This window comes from Crocodylus siamensis, chromosome 1, assembly GCF_052110815.1.
Source record: "Crocodylus siamensis isolate JL-2025a chromosome 1, ASM5211081v1, whole genome shotgun sequence".
NCBI classification, from domain to species: Eukaryota; Metazoa; Chordata; order Crocodylia; family Crocodylidae; genus Crocodylus; species Crocodylus siamensis.
Genome location: NC_143395.1, coordinates 368,491,727 through 368,510,891, shown reverse-complemented (window position 1 = coordinate 368,510,891; position 19,165 = coordinate 368,491,727). Strand labels below are relative to the sequence as shown.

At 45.2% G+C, this 19,165-nt stretch overlaps 1 protein-coding gene across 3 annotated transcripts in view; it reads right to left on the bottom strand.

The window, feature by feature from the left end:
* FAM124A (family with sequence similarity 124 member A) overlaps positions 1-19,165 on the bottom strand; it is a 193,796-nt gene that overhangs the window by 66,295 nt on the left and 108,336 nt on the right. Inside the window, exon 2 of one of the 3 annotated variants that reach the window (XM_090026591.1) lies at positions 9,835-9,911. The exons of the other annotated variants lie outside the window; for them this stretch is intronic. Within the exon in view, the coding sequence (XP_089882717.1) occupies positions 9,835-9,881 (47 nt within the window). The 5' untranslated portion in view covers positions 9,882-9,911. The remainder of the gene's footprint in view (positions 1-9,834; positions 9,912-19,165) is intronic. 3 annotated transcript variants of the gene reach the window in all.

Here is a 19,165-nt window from a genome sequence, read left to right as displayed (position 1 = left end):
CAGTATTTTGAGGAAGGCAGAATACTTGATTGTGCAGCAGTTCATTGCATCACTTCAAACCTTTGAAAACTTTGCTTTCTCCTGAAGGGGGTTAATGCACTTTCATGATCATCAATTTAGATATTTAAGATTCCAGTGTTAAAATAAAAATTTAAGCCCTTTTTGTTGTGACGTATCAATAACAAGAGATTCTTCTTAGACATCCTAGTTTATTTATACAGTGTTATCAAAAACTATCACAGCTTTGCAATATATTTGATGTTTTACTTGAAGTCCAAGTTCCTGGAGTCTAGCAATCCTGTGAGTATATCAGATTTTAAATTTCATTTTTAAAGGAAGTTTCTGGCACTCATAGTTTGAGTAAAGTTTCAAAACATGGCCCAAGTGTTTCCTAAAGTCTCATAAATGACAAGGCAAAGAAAAGAACCCAACATTTAATTCTTTTTCAAAAAGTTCTTATGATTTTTAAGCCAATATTACGATTTTTGAGGCCCAGTTCATGGCTGTGAATGCATGGGGTTGCAATACTATTCAGAGTTCACCTCAGCCCACGTGCACACCCTCAGCTGTGCTTTGTTCCACCCAAAAAATACATATCAGCAGAGACACCTGTGATCAGAATCTTCACAGGTATCTCCTGCAAAGTGAAACAGGACAGACAGGCTATTTGGGATTTTTCACTAAGTTGTCAGGTCCAAATTTGAATTGTTGTTCTGTTTAACTGAAGACACTGCTATTTTAAATAACAATTCACTCTAGCAAACTTAGCTCTGAGATACTGTCTGGAAATAGGTGCCTTTTAGGCATACATCAAATATCTTCATCATGTGGATGCCCTGAGTATCACAACCCCACCCTTTCCCCATCCACGGACACAGGCTAGTCAGAATTGTGGCAAGATTGTGTACTCCTTTCTTCCTCCTAGCCCCCACTAGGGTGGTTTCATTTGGTTCGGCCTTCTGTTGGGAGATGTACTTGTTCTTCCAATGGATTCATTTGTGATGATCAGCAATGGTGGCTACTTTAGTATAAACCTACACTGCTTATGTTTTAAATAGTAGGGAGATAATATTTTGCCTTTGCTTATTTCAAATGGAAAACAAATGCCATTATTTCACACCATTATTTAATACTCAAACATGTGCTAGGCACTTCATAGAACATGTAGAATTAATTAACCCTGCAGCAAAGAACTGAACTGACATTCTAAATAAAGACCAGATATGAAAAATGATACAAGAAAAACAATAAAGATGGTGACTGAGAAAGAAGACAAGACCATGGTTGCTTAGAAACCAATGTACACTTTTAATAGGTTTTTAGGTACAATATTTTTGTAATTCTAATATAGTTTTAGCTAATGTTTTATTTATTTTGATTGCAGATATGACGATATTGAATTAAAATAATCACACAGAACACTAAACACATACACAGAGGTGCTATTTGTATCATCACTGGCAATCTGAATCAGTCTGTTACGTTTTGTTTGGCCCTTGCAGCAAAATACCAGTGTTAGTTAAAACTCTTTAACATTTTGATTAAATTTTCCCAAATCCATCAAATATAGGATGGCTATATAATAACTGGCTTGTGGAATAAATAGGAAAAAAATAATACAGTACTACCTTTTCCCAAGACAGCTAGCTAAATTCTGGTGCCTTTGCAAATATTTTAAATCTTCTAGGATACTACACCAAATAAACATTCACTTTGACAACGCCATAAAGTAAAGTAGAAATGTCCTAGGTCATCAAGGCTATCTTCCTGCCATATCAGGGACAATCTGTTATTGAATCACCCTTGAAAACATTATGGTTAGAGCCAGATTAACACTTTTGTGGTCCCTAAGCAAACAAACTTGTGGGCTCCCAGCTGAAGGTTAAATTTTTATGTTACTTTTTTTTCCACTCTGTCACAGGATCAAGGAGATGTCCTGTGACTAATGGAGGGTTAAGGAGCTGCCAATCACCAGAGGCAGCTCAGGTGCTGGTTGCCGCAGCAACCAGATAGGTCAGGTGACCAGAAGGGGGCAGGGCCGGGCCTTTATAAACTGTCCAGGTGGAGCTGGAGGAGCAGTTCCCTTTTGGTGGCAGCAGGAGCAGGAGCAGGAGCAGGAGCAGGAGCAGGAGCAGGAGCAGGAGCAGGAGCAGGAGCAGGAGCAGGAGCAGGAGCAGGAGCAGGAGCAGGAGCAGGGCTAAGCAGCCTGAGTTGGTGGTTGCAGCCTTGCTGTGCTGACTGGCTGCGATGATATTAGGGAGGAGAACACCCTAAAGGGAGGCAGGGTTGCAAGCCCTAGAGGGGCTTGGAGTTTACTTTATGAGCGGGGAGGCTCTGTATTGTTTGTGTTGTAGCCAGTTGGCTTGGGTTTTGGTTGTAGTTACCCCGGAGGACCGGGTGAGGCTATAGGGGTGAGAGGAGGCCTCACGGGGACTCCCCAGTAGCTTGGGGGTTCCCAGTGTCCAGTAGGGGCACAGCACAAGGTGTGCCAAAAAAGGCGCTTGCCGAGTGGGGTTGTAGCCCCAGCCGCGAGAGGTGCGGCACAGGCCCCAGAGGGGGGCAGCGGGCGCGAGAGGTGCGGCACAGGCCCCAGAGAGGGGCATGTTCTGATTATTAGGAACCCAGTAACAGGGGGACTAAAAAGGACCCTAGAAGGGTTCCTCAGTATTGGGGACCCTGAAGGGCCTAAAGGGCTAGGTAAGGCTTTGGCTGCCTGAGCCCAAGTGGACACCAAAGACTGACAGGACCCCGAGGGGTCAAGTAGGCCAGGTAAGGCCCAGGCTGCCTGAGCCGAAGCAGATTTATAACATTGGCAAGAACCCAGTAGGGTCGGAGAGGCCAGGTAAGGCTCCGGCCGCCTGAGCCCAATCCGGTATCCACCAGTATTCGGACATTACCCAGTAGGGTCGGAGAGGCCAGGTAAGGCTCCGGCCGCCTGAGCCCAATCCAGTATCCACCAGTACTCGGACAGTAGAGTGACTAGCAAAGGTTTAGGAAGATGGCCCAGGAGGCATGATAGCTTTGGGAAGTTGGAGACTGGTGTCGGGGTGTGGTGAGCCCCAGGGGCGCCAGGGAGTGGACAAACTCGGGGTTGCTGGAGAGGGGCACCAGGGTGGGACGAGCCCAAGGGGTGCCAGTGAGGGCCGGTCGGAGGACCAGGACAGGATAAACATCCAGGAACAACTGCGAGGCTTGGGGTGTGCTAAAAGGTAGGTAGGAGGCACACATAGCCCTTAAGGCAAAGGGTGCACAGAAGTACCCCATACGGAGTAGGGGCAGGGACATTCACACTGTTCACTGGGGGGATAAAGGCAGCCTCCCACCCAAACCTATTTATCATCAAAATTGTGGAGGGCGAGAATCTGAGGGTGCTGAGTCTACCTTACGTGATGGTAGGGGGCACTAGGGAGTACATGGCTGTTCCTAGGCCCCATTCCCTCACACACTCAATATGTAAAATAAGCACAACTGGGCCTCTTCTTCACTTAGGGTCCTAGGCATGTACCTAGTTTGCCTATGCATTAATCTGGCTCTGATTCTGATGAAATTACATCATTGTAAATTACACAGATGGAGGTGCTGTCTGTTCACGTCTTATCCCAAGAAAGCTATTTGCTAGGGGTGCACAGATAAGAGATTTTTTGGGCCAATACCAATGGCTGATTTTTTTTTTTAATGAGCCATATTGGTCAATATCAATCTGATTCTGATATGCAGCTGGGCAGCTTGGAGAGCAGCATTCAGCTGGTAAGTCTGTTTGGGGGGGGGAGGAGGGGGAGGGAGAAGGGAAGAGGCAAGCTGGGACAAATTGAGGCCCCCCGTAAAAAGGGAGGGAGTTGCCCTGGGGCAGGGGTAGGGGCAGGCACTGCACAGCTGAGATGGGGCACAGGATGGAGCCGCAAGTGGCTTGTCCAGGGGTACCAGAGGGGGGGCAGCTTTCACCGCTATGCACACCCTGGGAGGGCATGGGAGGTGTGTGCCCCAGTTCTATGTGCAGGGCAAGAGTGGGCTGCTACTGCAGGCTGTGCCAGGCTCTTCCTGGCTGGAGGCTGGGTCTGATCACACTCAGGGCAGGTGGTGGCAGTGCTAGGAGGAAGGCTGCAGCCATTCCAAAATTCACTGTAGCCCCTCCAATTCCCCCTCCCAGCACTGTTGCTGACTGGCCCAAGCACAGCCTGGCCCAGCCCCCCACCAGGAAGAGCCCAGTGCTACCCCTGGCCCCAACCTGCTATGCCAACCCGCCTTTGCGCCATGCACAGTTCCAGGGGCACACCCCCCCCATGCCCTCCTGGGGTGTGTGTGGTGGCAGGAGCTGCACCCTCTCCCAGCACGCAGCTCAGTCCCGCACTCCACCCTGGCTGGCCAGCGCCTGTGCCTGCCCCTGCTCCAGCCCCACACTCTCCCTCACTGTGGGGGCTTTGGTCTGGCCCCCCACACTCCTTCTGTCCCCTGCAACAGACTTACCAGCCAGACTTGGCTGCTCTCCACACTGCTGGGCTGTGCTTCTTGCTGCCTGCGTGCTGCGCTTCTTGCTGCCTGCGTGCTGCATTGCAGCTGTACACATGCACATGGTGTTTATCAGCCACATCATTGGCCACTCAGCCAAAAAAAGCTGATTGCCAATACAGCCAATTTTCCTTATAGTGGTGCCAATCCGATATGGGACTGATGTATCAGTTCACCTCTACTATTTGCCCAAGCCACTTGTTTCCCCATCTAGAAGTGAGGTGCTATAAAAGCCACCTACTTCATTCAGTTACCATTAGATAGCTGCTCACCAGTCTCTTTGGATTCTAGTATAATTTAGTAAGCTGTTTTATGTTATATCAGTATAAACATGTATTCTGTCTAGGTCCTGAATTTTGCACACAGATGGGGCTAAGGCCTCAGGATACCTCTATACTGCAGCTTGACCTTGTGTTCACTAAAGTTAATGGCAAAGCTCCCAGTGATGTAAGATCAGGGCCAAACTGCCTGGTAGCATCTAGGATAGACGCAAGGCTTTGTAGGAGTTACTTTGCCCACCTCAGTGGATGAAGCTAGACTGCTCTTAGTGGTGGCAGATGACAGGACATGGAGCAATGGTCTCAAGTTGCAGCAAGGCAAGTTTAAGTTAGATATGAGGAAGATTTTTCTCAATAGGAGAGTAGTAAAACACTGGAACAGGTTACCTAGAGAGGTTGTGGACTTTCCATCCTTGGAGGTTTTTAAGACCCAGCTAGACAAATCTTTGGCTGGGATGATCTAGTTGGGGATGGTCCTATTTTAAGCAGGGCATTGGACTAGATGGCCTCCTGAGGTCCCTTCCAACCATAATTTTCTATGATTCTATAAGGTCTATGAAGTAGCTTACAAGTGGTAGGGGAGAAAAACAGGGGCCTCTTGACTCTCCAGTTAGTTATCTGTCAGAAGGATAATGAGACACTCCATAATCTTTAGTCCCTCTTGCTGCTTAGTGGAGTGGAAAGTCAAGAGATGCAGTAGGATCATATGATGATAGGAAAATCAGACTGAAAGGAACCTCATGAGTTCATCTAATCCAGTCCCCTGTTCAAGGCTGGTCATCCCTGACTAAACCATAGCAGTTAAGTGTCTGTCTAATTTGTGCTTGAAAATTTCCAGGAATGGAGATTCCGCCTACTTCTCTAGGTAACCTGTTCCAATATTTGACCATCCTCATCATCAAAAAGTTCTTCCTAATTTCCAACCTAAATTTTTCCTGCTGAAGCTTGAATCCGTTGCTCCCTAGTCCTGTGCAATAAGGAAACAGAGAAAAGTCTACCTCCATCCTCTCTATATTTGTTCTCATGGGTGACTGGTGCCTCTTGACTGGGAGGTGAGGGGGAGTCCCCCTCCCATGGCCGATCACACTGACTAGGGACTTCCAGCCGCGCCACTGGCACTTCCGGGTGGGTGCGATCGGCTGCAGGGGGACCACGGATCACTTCCCCTGGTGCCCCCACTCATCAGCAGCACTTTGTGGGGGGCACCAGCACTCTCACCTGTCCCCCCTGCCTGGGAATGCTGGCTGTCAGGGGGTGCACCAGCACTCTCAAGGGGTGCATGTGTACCCCCTACGTGTTGCCACTGTTTGTTTTTCAGGTATCTAAAAACTGTCATCAAATCCCCCTCCTGTTTTTTTGTTTTTTGTTTTTCTCCAGACTAAATAATCCTAGTTCTTTCAGCCTTTCCACATAAATCATGTTTCCCAGGGCTCTAATCATTTTGTCACTCTTTCCAATAAGTCCACATCCTTCTTGAAGTATGGGGACCAAAACTGAACAAAGTACTACAGATGAGGCCTCACCAGTGTTGAAGTGTGAAAGAATAACTTCCCTTGATTTGCAAAAGACAATCCTGTTAATGCAATCCAGTATGCTGTACCTTTTGTTGCAACAAGAGTATGCTGTTGGTTCCCATTCATTTTATAGTCCACTGGTCCTTCTCTGCAGCACTGCAGACTAGCCAGTCATTCCCAGGTCCTTCTCCGCGGTACCAGAGACTAGCCAGTCATTTCCCAGTCTGCATTTGTGTATGCAATTATTTCATCCTAAGTGCAGGACTTTACATATGTCCTTGTTCATCTGATGGATTTCAGACCATTTCTCCAGTCTATCCAGATCATTCTGGATCCTAGACCTACCATCCAGAGTGTCTGAAACTCCACCCTACTTGTGTCATCCACAGATTTGCTAAACATACACTCAAGCCCATCCAGGAGTCAAAAACTCTCCCACACTGCTCTTTTGCAGTGTGGAGAACAGCTTAATGTGTGGTATGTTCATCTATATTCATCTGCACACACTTCATAACCACACTCATCTGGATGCAGCCCAACTGCGCAGTAACGTGCTGGCAAAACCCATGCTAATATGCCACTGTGCAGTAATATTAGGCTACTGCACAGTTAGCATCTGTAAAAAACCCTGCGCTGGTGCTACTGCGCAGTAGTGCCAGTTACTGCACATTTAGTACTTGGTTATCCAGGTATTAAACTTAATGCGCAGTAACTATAGCACATTAATGAATGTGTAGACACATCCAGTGTATCCTATCTGGCCCTGCTGACTTGAAAGCATCCAGCTTCTCTAAGTATTCCTAACCTATTCTGCCACTACTTTAGGCTGTATCTGCCCCTATTTTTGTTGCTGACTGCACTTGTCACCTGGTAGTCTGCAAGATGTCATAAGCAAGTGGTTAGGTGACAGATCAGAGGAGGAGAGAAGGCGCTAAACAAAATTAAAAATGGGGGATAGGGTCTAAGCTGGATGTTGGACCCGAGTCTCCATCAGAGTCTTTGCAGTAGCAGTGTCATTTCTGATCATGGCAGGACACAGTATTGTGGTAGGGACCTGCCTTCTCTAGAAAATAGGGGCTCAAAGATTCTGAGCAGTGGTTTAAAGTCAGCAAGCATTTGCCACTGTTGCCATGTGTGAAATGAGCCTTGAATCAGATGAGGGTTTCATGTAGGAAGGAATTAGTAATGACTGAGGACTTTCCTGTCCTGGTGTGGATATTGTTTTGCTCACAGCAAATAATCTGCCATTGAAATTAAGGCTGACCCCAAATTCTGGTAGATTTTCAGTCTACCAGAACAGCAGCAATATACAGGCCCAAACTATCTAGCAAAGAAAGACAAGTTTGTCACCATGCAGCTTTTATGCTTTTAGTTTTTAGATGTGACTTCAATTATTGAAAAAGAAATGTAAACACATTGGAAACCTCTATTCCTTGGTCTTAACAAGAGGTCAGATCTAACAGCACTCCTGCCTGTTCCCTTTTCTTGCTCTACACTGCTGTGATGGCAACTTAGTGTATTGAGATGTCTCATAGGACCTCATCTTTCATGTCACAGAGGGCGTGTCTACATAAGATGCTGACTGTACAGTAGTCCAAAAATACTGCGCAGTAGCACATCACAGCAGAGACGGTGCTTATACACTACTGTACAGTACTGTTAGGCTACTGTGCAGTAGTGTCACCTAAAAGATGTTTGCCAGCACTCCTGTACTGTAATTTCAGTTACCGCGCATTTATTCAGTACTTGCTAATACAAGTACTAAATAAATGTGCAGTAACGACTGTGCAGTAGGGTCTTGTGTAGATGTACCCATCTATACCTAAATGCTTACATGATATTTTCTGCCTCTTGTCAGCTCTTAAATAGATTGGTGAATAGAGAACACAGAGGCAGAGCATAGTACAGTGGTTAAGGCAAAGGGCTATTAGTTAAAAGAATGTTCATAGAATCACAGAATCATAGAAGTAGGGTTGGAAGGGACCTTGTAGCTCTTCAAGTCCGACCCCACCCCCCCGCCTGGGCAGGAGAAAAGATTGGACTCAAATGAGTCCAGCCAGGTAGTCATCAAGCCTCTTCTTAAAGATCCCCAGGGTAGGAGCCAGCACCACTTCCCTAAGAAGTTGGTTCCAGCTCCTAGCCGCCCTAACTGTGAAGTAGTTCTTGCGGATGTCTAATCTAAATCTACTCTCTAATAACTTGTGTCCATTGTTTCTTGTTGTGCCAGGGGGCGCTAGGGGAAAAAGTGTCTCCCCTAAACCTTTCTGGTCCCCCCTAGTGAGTTTATAGACAGTCACCAGGTCCCCCCTCAGCCTTCTCTTGTGAAGGCTGAACAGGTTTGGGTCCCGCAGCCTTTCAATGTAGGGTCTGCCCTGCAGTCCCCGGATCATGCGGGTGGCCCTCCTCTGGACCCTTTCAATGTTGTCCACATCCCTCCTGAAGTGGGGCTCACAGAATTGGACAGAGTACTTCAGCTGTGGCCTGACCAGTGTTGCATAGAGGGGAAGGATCACCCCCTTGGCCCTGCTAGAGATGCACCTATGGATGCATGACAAGGTCCGGTTAGCCCTGCCAACTGTGACCTCGCATTGTCGGCCCATGTCCATCTTGGAGTCAATAATGACTCCAAGATCCCTTTCTGCCTCCGTGCTCTCAAGAAGGAAGTTTCCCATTCTATAAGTGTGCTGCTGGTTTCTACTGCCCAAGTGTAGCACCCTGCACTTGTCAATATTGAAACGCATCCTGTTTGTCAGCCCACTCCTGTAACCTATCCAGGTCTTGTTGCAGTCTTTCCCTCCTTGCTGGTGTGCTCACCTCACCCCAAATTTTGGTATCATCAGCAAATTAAAACAGGTTGCAATTCACCCTGTTGTCCAAATCACTGATAAGGAAATTGAACAGCGCAGGCCCCTGGACCGAGCCCTGGGGGACTCCGCTGCCCACTTCCCCACAGGTCAAATATGACCCATCCACCACCACTCTGAGTACGACCCTTGAGCCAATCTGCAGTCCATCTTACTGTGTAGGCATCAATGCCACAGTTGCCTAGTTTTTTAATGAGGATGGGGTGGGAGATGGTGTCAAAGGCCTTGCTGAAGTCTAGAAAGACTATGTCCATGGCGACACCTGCATTCATTGCCTTTGGCCTGATCCATTGGCCTGATCATAAAAGGCAATCAGTTGGTCTGACATGACCTGCCCCTAATGAGACCATGCTGGTTGCCCTTGAGCATCATCCCTGAAGCCGACCCATCACAGATGTGCTCCTTGAGGATCTTCTCAAAGAGTTTCCCAAGGATAGAGGTAAGACTGACGGGCCTGTAGTTGCCCAGGTCCTCTCTCTTCCCTTTTTTGAAGATGGGGACCACGTTCGCTATCTTCCAGTCATCCGGCACCTGGCCCGAGCACCACGAGTGCTCGTAAAGCCATGCCAAGGGCCCTGCAATAACCCCAGCTAGCTCCCTCAACACCCTGGGGTGGAGAGCATCTGGACCCACTGACTTGAACATGCCCAGCCCCTCCAGAAGCTCTCTAACCTGGTCCTCCCCATCCTGAGGTCTGGAGGCATTCCCCTCGAGTCCATCTGGCATCACAGTGGGGAAGTCCCCGGTCCCTGCACAAGAAAACGGACATGAAGAATTGGTTAAAGAGTTCTGCTTTCTCCTCTGGCGCAACCACCAGATTGCCCAGCGTACTTTGCAGGGGCCCCACATTACCCGGTGCCTTCTTCATCCTCCCTATGTATTTGAAAAAGGACTTTTTATTATCCTTGATCTTGGACGCTAGTCTTAGCTCTATGTCCGCCTTAGCTTTCCTGACAGCCCCCCTACAGGCACGAGCAGAGGAGGTGTTCTGTCTCTAGCTTTGACACTGGCTCATTCTCTGAGCTAAGGCAAGTCACTTTATTCCTGTGGGTCAAATTAGGATCTCAGTTTCAACTGGCATAAATTCAAAATGACTTTATTTGCTTCATTGGATTTCTGCTACTGTAAACAAAGATCATTGCGCTGATGTAACTGAGAACAGTTTATTTTAAAAGAATTGATGTGGATTTCTACCAAGACAAGTTCAGAGTATGACCTTCTGTGTCTTGGTTTTAACTATTAGGGGGCTTAGAAACATGAGTGATATTTTTAATCTCCTAAATATATCTGGATAATAATACCATATCAGAAATTTGTGCATCTGGATACTCAAAACACAGATACATGTTGTATATGATGTGTCAAGTGCTATAGATATATAAAGTGTAAAAGTTGCAAGAAAAAACCCAAGGTAAAAATGGGGCTTAAAAAAGCAGCAACAATAATTTGTTTTCCTGTGAGTTTCATATAAAGAGATGGGATATTTGACATCCATTATCTAGGAGCTATCTACTGTCAATCAGGTACAAGTACAGATTCATAAGTGGATCTCTCTAAGATGAAACATATGGCACTAAAACTGCCTCTATTCTTAGAGTCCCATGAGGCTTATAGAGCTGTAGCAAGTTGGAGAAGTATTTTATTCCCATTTTACTGTAAGGTAAACAGAGCCACAGAGAAATAAAATGACCTCTCCAAGACCAAACAGGGAATATCTACACGTTCATTAATGCACCATAACTATGTCGCATTAAGTTTAGTGCCTACAATCGCAGATGCAGTACAAGCCGTGTTAACCAGCATTTTAGTACCTGGCATACTCTACTGTTGTTGCTCCACATGCAGCTGCTGCCACCCCCCATTCCCTGCTGTGTGTGTGGCCTCTGCCACCCCCAAACCTGCTCCATGTCTGGCCAAAAACCACTGCCTCAGGTAACCAGCATTTTTAGATTACTGACACCCCCCATTCCCCACTCATGCCAGATAACAGAGCTTTTACTGTACTAACTTAATGTGCTGCAATTGGCGCTAGTGTGCATTAGCATGTTTTTTGCCAACCATGCTAATGCACAGTAGAATTAGTCTACTGCAACATTAGTGTCTTATACAAACACACCCACAGTCAGCCAGTTGTAGAGCCGATGGTAGACGTGCCAGACAATACCATACACATCAGGTAGCGATCAACTCTGATAACAATGATAGACAGACAATTAGTGAAAATTCATTCATTCAAAAAAAAAAACCTGTTGCCATCTAGAAAGTTTCTGTAGTTTGCTAAATGTACCTTTAACAGTAGACTGTACAGGATATACACTCTAATAGGATAAAAAAGGCATCAAGTAACTTTTGTTTTTTCATGTTGATGTTCTTGCAATATCACCCAGGAGCTGCTCATTATTCACAAAACCACAATTTTTCTGCCTCCCAAAATTATGGTTAAGCAGAAATGAATTTACTGTGCAATGTAAGCATTAAGACATATATACAGCTGAACATTTATCTTAATGACATATCATACAGAAAAATGCCCTTTTTCTTAACTCAAAAGTGTTTTCTCTAGACTTTCATTAAATGATTAATTAATTCTTTGAATTTTGGTAGAAAGCTCCTTGAAATTGCAGCTGCAAATGCCTCCTAATTAAGGTGGGAAGAAAATTAGAAGTTAAGGTAGACATTGAAAGTATTATTAAGGTAGTATTATTAAGGTAACACCTCAGACTGTTTATTGATGTTACATTTTTCTATGTTTAATTCGGACTAAAGCTATTACTATATACATGTGGATGTCTGCAGTACAAATTAAAACTTGCTCCAGTCCAAATTAACTTTAATCCTCATTCAATGAGGACCAGTTAATGCAGGCTAGGGGAGTCTAAGTTAGGCAATTTAAACTGTATTAATAAACATGTATATATGGCATAGCTTTTAGGAAAACCAGTCCTTAGGAATTCAGATAAGCATTCCTTAGGAATGCAGATAAGCATTGCAAATATCACTCCTCTCAAGGGAAACTCAAGTGGGTTTCTGGAACACAACAGAGGCTATCAGGCAGGTGACTAAGTATCAATATCCTGACTAAGCCCCTAGCCTGCCCAAGCACTGGTCTGTGAAGAAGGGGGCAAACCCCCTTGATTGTCTATTAACCCTCAATTCAAATGGAAATTTGATTCAAACTGTGTGATGCAAATCAGTTAACACAGTTTAGAAAACAGTAAGCACACCTACAAACACTCTCAGTTGTTAACTCTTACAACTGTACATAGGTATTCAGACTCTAGGCCTTGGTCCCTCATCCACTGACTTCAATAACAGAAAGAATAAGTCTTATAGTTTTAAAACTGCATAAATAAATACTAAAATTATTTTAAGATAGCTTTGTTTTAGTATTGCAAGCCAAAAAAGAACAGTCCACAGAAAAAAGGGCCTCACTGTTCAAACAAATGGTCACAAATCACAAAATCCATATGGATTAATGTTAATAAAACCCAGAAAATGTACGAACATATGATATTGCAAATCACTTTCTCAAATACGTTAGCATGAATTTTTCTAGCTCTGTTTTTCTTTATAATTGTAATACTTGCATATTAGAGAGACAGAAAAAGAAAATCTTGCCCTTCTTTAATATCCTGGCTTTGATTTTTGTTTCGTTTCCCCCATTTTTTTTCTAATTAAAGCAGACATTACCCATAAGAAAAATAATTAAAGTAATGTATATTTTGTTCTGCCCAAATATGCAGTGCTCATTGATATTAATGGGTGTTATGCCACAGTATGAAACTGTTTCTAGCCTTTTGAGGTAAAGAAGGTGGTTCCACAACAGTTGAAACCAAGCAATGATTTTGAAAAGGCAGGACTGTGCAGCCACTTCCTATGCTTGAAGAAGGGTTACTGCACCGGAAATCTTGCAAAGAACTTTTCCCCAACTATTCAGTTGGTCTAATAAAAGATACCACATCTATCCAAACAACCTTGCCTGTTGGAGAATTAGGTACATTTAGTAAAGCCGAAGGTGATGCTGAAGCTCTTTCAAATCTCATTAATAAGCAGCCACTATAAACTAATTAGCTTATATGTTCTCTTTATTTAGGTACTTGACAACTTAGCTCAATTTATTCCTTTATGATTTTGTAGTGTGAAATCCACTATTTTTGTTCTGTAGCCTACTTACCAACCTGGTTAATTAAAGAATAGAAATATACTTTTTTAGTGGATTTGTAAAATGAGGGCTTCAGGCCACAACTGATTTCTCCTGAAGAACCATGGGTTGCCTGTTGTAGGCAACAAGCAGCAGCAACTCGAGGGAAAAGCAGAAATAAAATACATTTTCTATAACCATGTAATTATTCAATCACTTGTTAGATGCCAGATAACAGTCTTAAAAATACTATATACAGGTTTGTCTATAATAGCTGAGACATCATTAGAAATGAAAAAGGATCACAAACAGGGCTGAATACAGACATGGATGAACCGGGCAGCCACCTGGGGCCAGGAAAGAAAGAGGGCCTGAAAATGGCAATTTATTATTATTATTATTATTATTATTATCATTGGCAAAGGGGGGCCCAATACTAAAAGTCTGCCCAGGGCCACCAGGAGTCTAGGTACCGTGCTGATCACAAAGGCTAGTTTTGCTATGAAGTCAATGCACTATTGTTCACTGAGTAACAGAAACCACTTGATAGGAAACTCTTATTGAAATCACCACTTGTCTCAAGAAGCATCTTAACAAGACTGTCAAACATAACAATGTAATGGTGCTGTTGTTGTTGCTGTAGCTGGGATGGTCCAGAAAAATATGTAAGTAGCAAGTTTTACAAGGGAAGTAATATCTCTTATTGGGCCAGGTTTATAGTTGGAAGAGAGGTTAGTTAGATAAGCTTTCAGAGCTTTCAGTCTTTCACTCTGGGAAAGAAGGTAGGGCATTTTTGTGCTGAAAGCTTGTTTAACATGCCCCTGAACAATAAACACTGATCTAACAAGAGATATTACCTGCTTTCAAAAATCTGATTTCTCAGACTTAAAAATAGTCCGTTGATCCTTTTTACATCGATGAAATACCTAGAGAACAGGGAAGCCAGTTCAGTTTCTGTTAGAATTATTATGGATCAAAATAAGCAGAAACAGGATTTCCAGTAAGCAAACAATATGGCCGTTTGGTTTGGTTTGGTGAGTAAACTGAAATATAAACATTGTGAAAGAAACATAAACAACATACTTATCAGACATAAGAAATCTGCTAAACTGAGTTAAAAATAATTTAAATGCACTGACCTACTTTCTCTGCAGATATATTTCAGTGGAAAGCATTTGAGTTTATTACCTTATGTCACAGTCAAAATTCCTTAAGATAAACTGTACTGCTAAAGCTTTGCATTCCAGTGTCAAACCTGTGACAGGGATGCTACATAAAATTGTCAGCTTTAACATCTCATCAATGCCCAGCATAAGCAGCTGCCATGCTGATCACTAAGGTCTAAAGGCTAATGACACCATCTGGGTCAAATCCTTCAAAGTGCCTCTTCTAACAAAACACAGGTCTTTCTCTTCCAGCTGAGCATCGCAAATTAAAAGCGACTTGACATGTCAAGGATGTCTTGCGCTTTGACCCAGCCATGAATTAGCTGATTATTTTATTCACATGCCAGATTCCAAGACAGTGAAACTAAAATCCTGTTGTCACAAGGATGGAAAAATGTCTGGATCCTTTCCTTGATGCTGATAGCAAACACTTTAGTCTTTGGGGATTAGTTGTGTTCACAAGGTTGCAATTAAGGTAAAAGGAGATAGAGTGTGTGTGTGTGTGTGTGTGTGTGTGTGTGTGTGTGTGTGTGTACTTCTTAGGGTTACAGAAGCACGCAGAAGAATGTTCAATATTGGATTTTGTTAATTTGGTTCTGATAAAAGTAAAGAGAAACTGTAAACCTGCTATTGTCATCTGAATCTGTTTTAATTTGTACTATCAATTTTTCAGTCTATTTATGTTGTCTTTCTGATAGCACCTGTGGCAACATACATTTTAGTGTTCAGTCACACTTTGCATCTCATGATGATATAAGAACACAGAATTATAGAATCATAGAAAATTAGGGTTGGAAAGGACCTCAGGAGGTCATCTAGTCCAACCCCTTGCTCAAAGCAGGACCATCTCCAACTAGATCATCCCCGCCAGGGCTTTGTCTAGCCGGGTCTTAAAAACCTCCAAGACTGGAGAGTCCAGAGTCTCTCTGATTCCAGTGCTTTACTACCTTCCTAGTGAGAAACTTTATCCTAATATTTAACTTAAACTTCCCTTGCTACAACTTGAGACCATTGCTCCTTGTTCTGTCTTCTGCCACCACAGAGAACAGTCTAGCTCCATCCTCTTTGGAACCCCACTTCAGGCAGTTGAAGGCTGCTATTAAATCCCGCTCAGTCTTCTCTTTTGCAGGCTAAATAAACCCAGTTACCATGGCCTCTCCTCAGAAGTCATGTGCTCCAGCCCCCAAACCATTGTTGTTGCCCTCTGCTGGACCCTCTCCAATTTGTCCATGTCCTTTCTGTAGTGGGGGGCCCAAGACTAGGCACGGTACTCCAGATATGGTCTCACCAGTGCTGAATAGAAGGGAATAATCACTTCCTTTGATCTGCTGGCAACACTCCTACTAATGCAGTCCAGTATGCCATTATCCTTCTTCACAACATGGGGACACTGTTGACTCATATTTGGTTTATTGTCCATTGTAGCCTCCAGGTCCTTTTCTTCAGAGCTGCTGCCCAGCCAGTCATCCCCCAACCGGTACTGGTGCATGGGATTGTTCCATCCTTAGTGCACGACTTAAGTGCACTTGTCCTCATTACATTTGTTTTGGTCCAATCCTCCAATTCACTGAGGTCTCTCTGAATCCTAGCCCTACCCTCCAGTATATGTACTATTCCCCCCAGGAGCTTGGTGTCATCTGCAAACCTGCTGAGGGTGTACTCCATCCCATCTTCCAGGTCACTGATGAAAATATTGAACAAGACTGGTGCCAGGACCACTCATGGGGCACTCCACTTGATACCAGCTGCCAACTAGACATCGAGCCATTGACCACTACACTCTGAGCCTGATCATCCAGACATTTTCTATCCACTTTACAGTGGATTCTTCCAACCTGTACTTCCCTAGCTTGCTTATAAGAATGTTGTGGAGCTTTTTGCAAGTTAGTCTGAGCTGCAGAGATTAAACTGAGAAGCAAGTGCACACACACACATTCACTACTGATTCTGGAAATGCAGCCACGTATCTGCAGTGGCTCAGGCCAGAAGACAGGGAGCACTAGAGCACACCTCCCAGCCTGCCACCACTGCCAAAGGGAAGGAACTGAAGCTTCAAGGCTTCGGGGGCGGGGGGCATGGCCAGGCCTAACAACAGGCCTAACAGGCTATCCTAGGGCTAGCACACCAGAGGGTGAGGGTTTAAATCCCCTCCCTGGCCCACAAGGGACCCCAACCTGGGTCTGCCTGGGTGTGGGGACAGTGCCTGCTTCAGTGCCCAGCTTCTGCCCTGCCCCTGCTCCCAAGTTGGGGGGGGGGAAAGGCAGCCTGTGCCAGGCTGAGGAGGGGGTGGGTGGGGAAAAAGTTAGTGGCACTGAATTCATAGAAACTTGAATAAGAATAGTCCTTTCTCTGAAGCAAGCATGTACTGAACACAGCAATTTGCAACCTCAAGCACACAACAAAGAACAACCAAGAATCTTCACCTAAGCCAAGACATAGCCCAGTAAAACACAGTGAGAACGCACACAGCTTAGTCTAACTTAAAATGGAATGTACTATACCAAAAAGACAAGAGAAAGCCTTGTATAAGTCTTATGTAATCCTGGGGGTAGTGTCTCTTTACAGCCAGGTATTCAGAAAGTCCTTCTTGGGGACTCTTAGGTGTTAGAGTGGAGATCCCACAGGCTTCATCTCTGCTTGGGTTTTCACAGGTGCATTTCCACTCCCTTCTCTCCCTTGGGTGCCTTGACATTAGTGTGCTTGTCACCTATAGCACCTTTGGCAGGACTCTCATGCATTCAGTGTCTTTTGTCTCTGCTTTGGTATTTCAGTCTCCCACCTTTTACAGGTTCTGCTTTATAATGGAAATGTATTTCTCTGGTCACACAAGCCCAAGCAGTCTGGGACCCTCTCCTGTCCCTAAGCTCCCTGTCTCCAGCACATAAAGTGATGAGTGTGCCAGGTCTTTGCCAAGACCTCCCACCTCTCAGCCTGGTCCTTCAGGGCTTGATCCTGTGCTCACAGGGCATGTCCAGATGTAGATGGATGTTTGGTTCCCTGGGAACAAGTAGCAGCAGTACACCTTGAGCCGCCACTACTTGTCCCTGGGGAACACCGATGCAACGCGTGCTTTGGTGCATGGCAAGTTACCCTCGGGGTAGTAGCGGAGGCTGAGACCAGCACTGGGCTGACCCCAACAGCCTTACCTGGGGTCTTGGGGCCCTTATGGGACTGCAGCTGTGGCAATCCTGCTGGGCAGAGCCTGGCCAACAGCTACAGCACATTTCCAGCTGGCTCCCATTTTCAGCAGCACATGCTTCCTCTTGTCTTTTCTCCACCTACTGTGGTATTTTGACTGCTGCCTCTCCCATTTAGTAAAGTACCCACAGCTTCTCTGATCCTCTTCTTGTTACTGACATACTTGTAGAAACCCTTCTTCTTACCCTTCACGGCCCTTGTTAGCTGCAACTTGAATTGTGCTTTGGCCTTCCTGAGTTCATCCTTGCATACAACCAAGCTTATACTCCTCCCTAGTTGTTTGTCCAAGTTTCCACTTATAAGCTTCCTTTTTGTGTTTTACCTTGCTGAAGAGTTCCCTGCTAAGCCAAGCTAGTCTTCTGCTATACTTGCTAGTCTTCCTGCGCATCGGGATGGTTCATTCCTGTGCCTTCAGTAAGGTTCTTTAAAAGTACATCCAACTTTTCTGGACTCCTCTTTCCACCCAGGAGGCCTCTCAGGGGATCCTGCTCATGAGTTCCCCAAGAGCCATGACAACATAACTCTCAGACACTGCTGTCTCCATACAAGTTTGGTGTGATAGTGCCTCCCATTTAAGGAGTCAGCTTCCTTACTGACAGCAGCAGCATCTGAAATGATGCTATAAGAACTCCCCTCTGCCGCCGTGGAGTAAGGCAGATGCTGGCCACAAGCAGTGGCAAAGACTAGGTGCAAGAGAGTAGAGAAATTACAGCCTTGTTATTAAAGCACTGCTGTGATCCTCAAAAGCTTTGGGCGCTAGTCCTGACTCTACCACCAACAGACTACCTGTATGACCCTGAACAAGTCATGAACTTGTTCAAGTCATGACCCTGAACTTAAGAATACACCAGCAATTCTCAACCAGGGTGCTGGGGGTGCTGCATGATATTGGCACTTTTGGGTTTGCAAACATCTACACATGATAAACAGGATAAACCCAGAGATTTCCAATGGGAATCTATAGTGTCAAAACCATTCTGACTTGTGGTTTTTCTGGGTTCTCTGCAACAGAAGATTTATTGCTCTAGTATCTTTCCATAGCCAAGAAAGGAGCGGAAGCTAAGAGCTGGCATGTTCTGAGGGGTGCTCTGAGACTAACGAGAGATGTCCTGAGTCTTAGAAGGTGAGAGCCACTGGTCTACACAGTGACAGCAGAGCACTGAGTCCTGGCACTGAAGAAGCAAGCCTCGCATGACCCTTCTGCGTACAGAAATGCATCGACTACACCTAAGAGCCCCCCAGCACCATACTCCAGACGTAGGCTATGGGCGAGCTCAAAAGCTGGAGCCCGAGGTGCCTCCACCTGCCTGGTTTGTTTCCAGGGAGAGGGCGAGTGGGGCTTATTTCCTTGGTGGCATCGCTGAGGACATCATAGAATCAATGAGTCGGAAGGGACCTAGAGAGATCATCGAGTCCGACCCCCTGCCATGGGCAGCAATGAGCACCGGGGGTGGGAGGGGTCATAAGACCCCAGCCAGGTGCCTATCCAGTCTCCTCT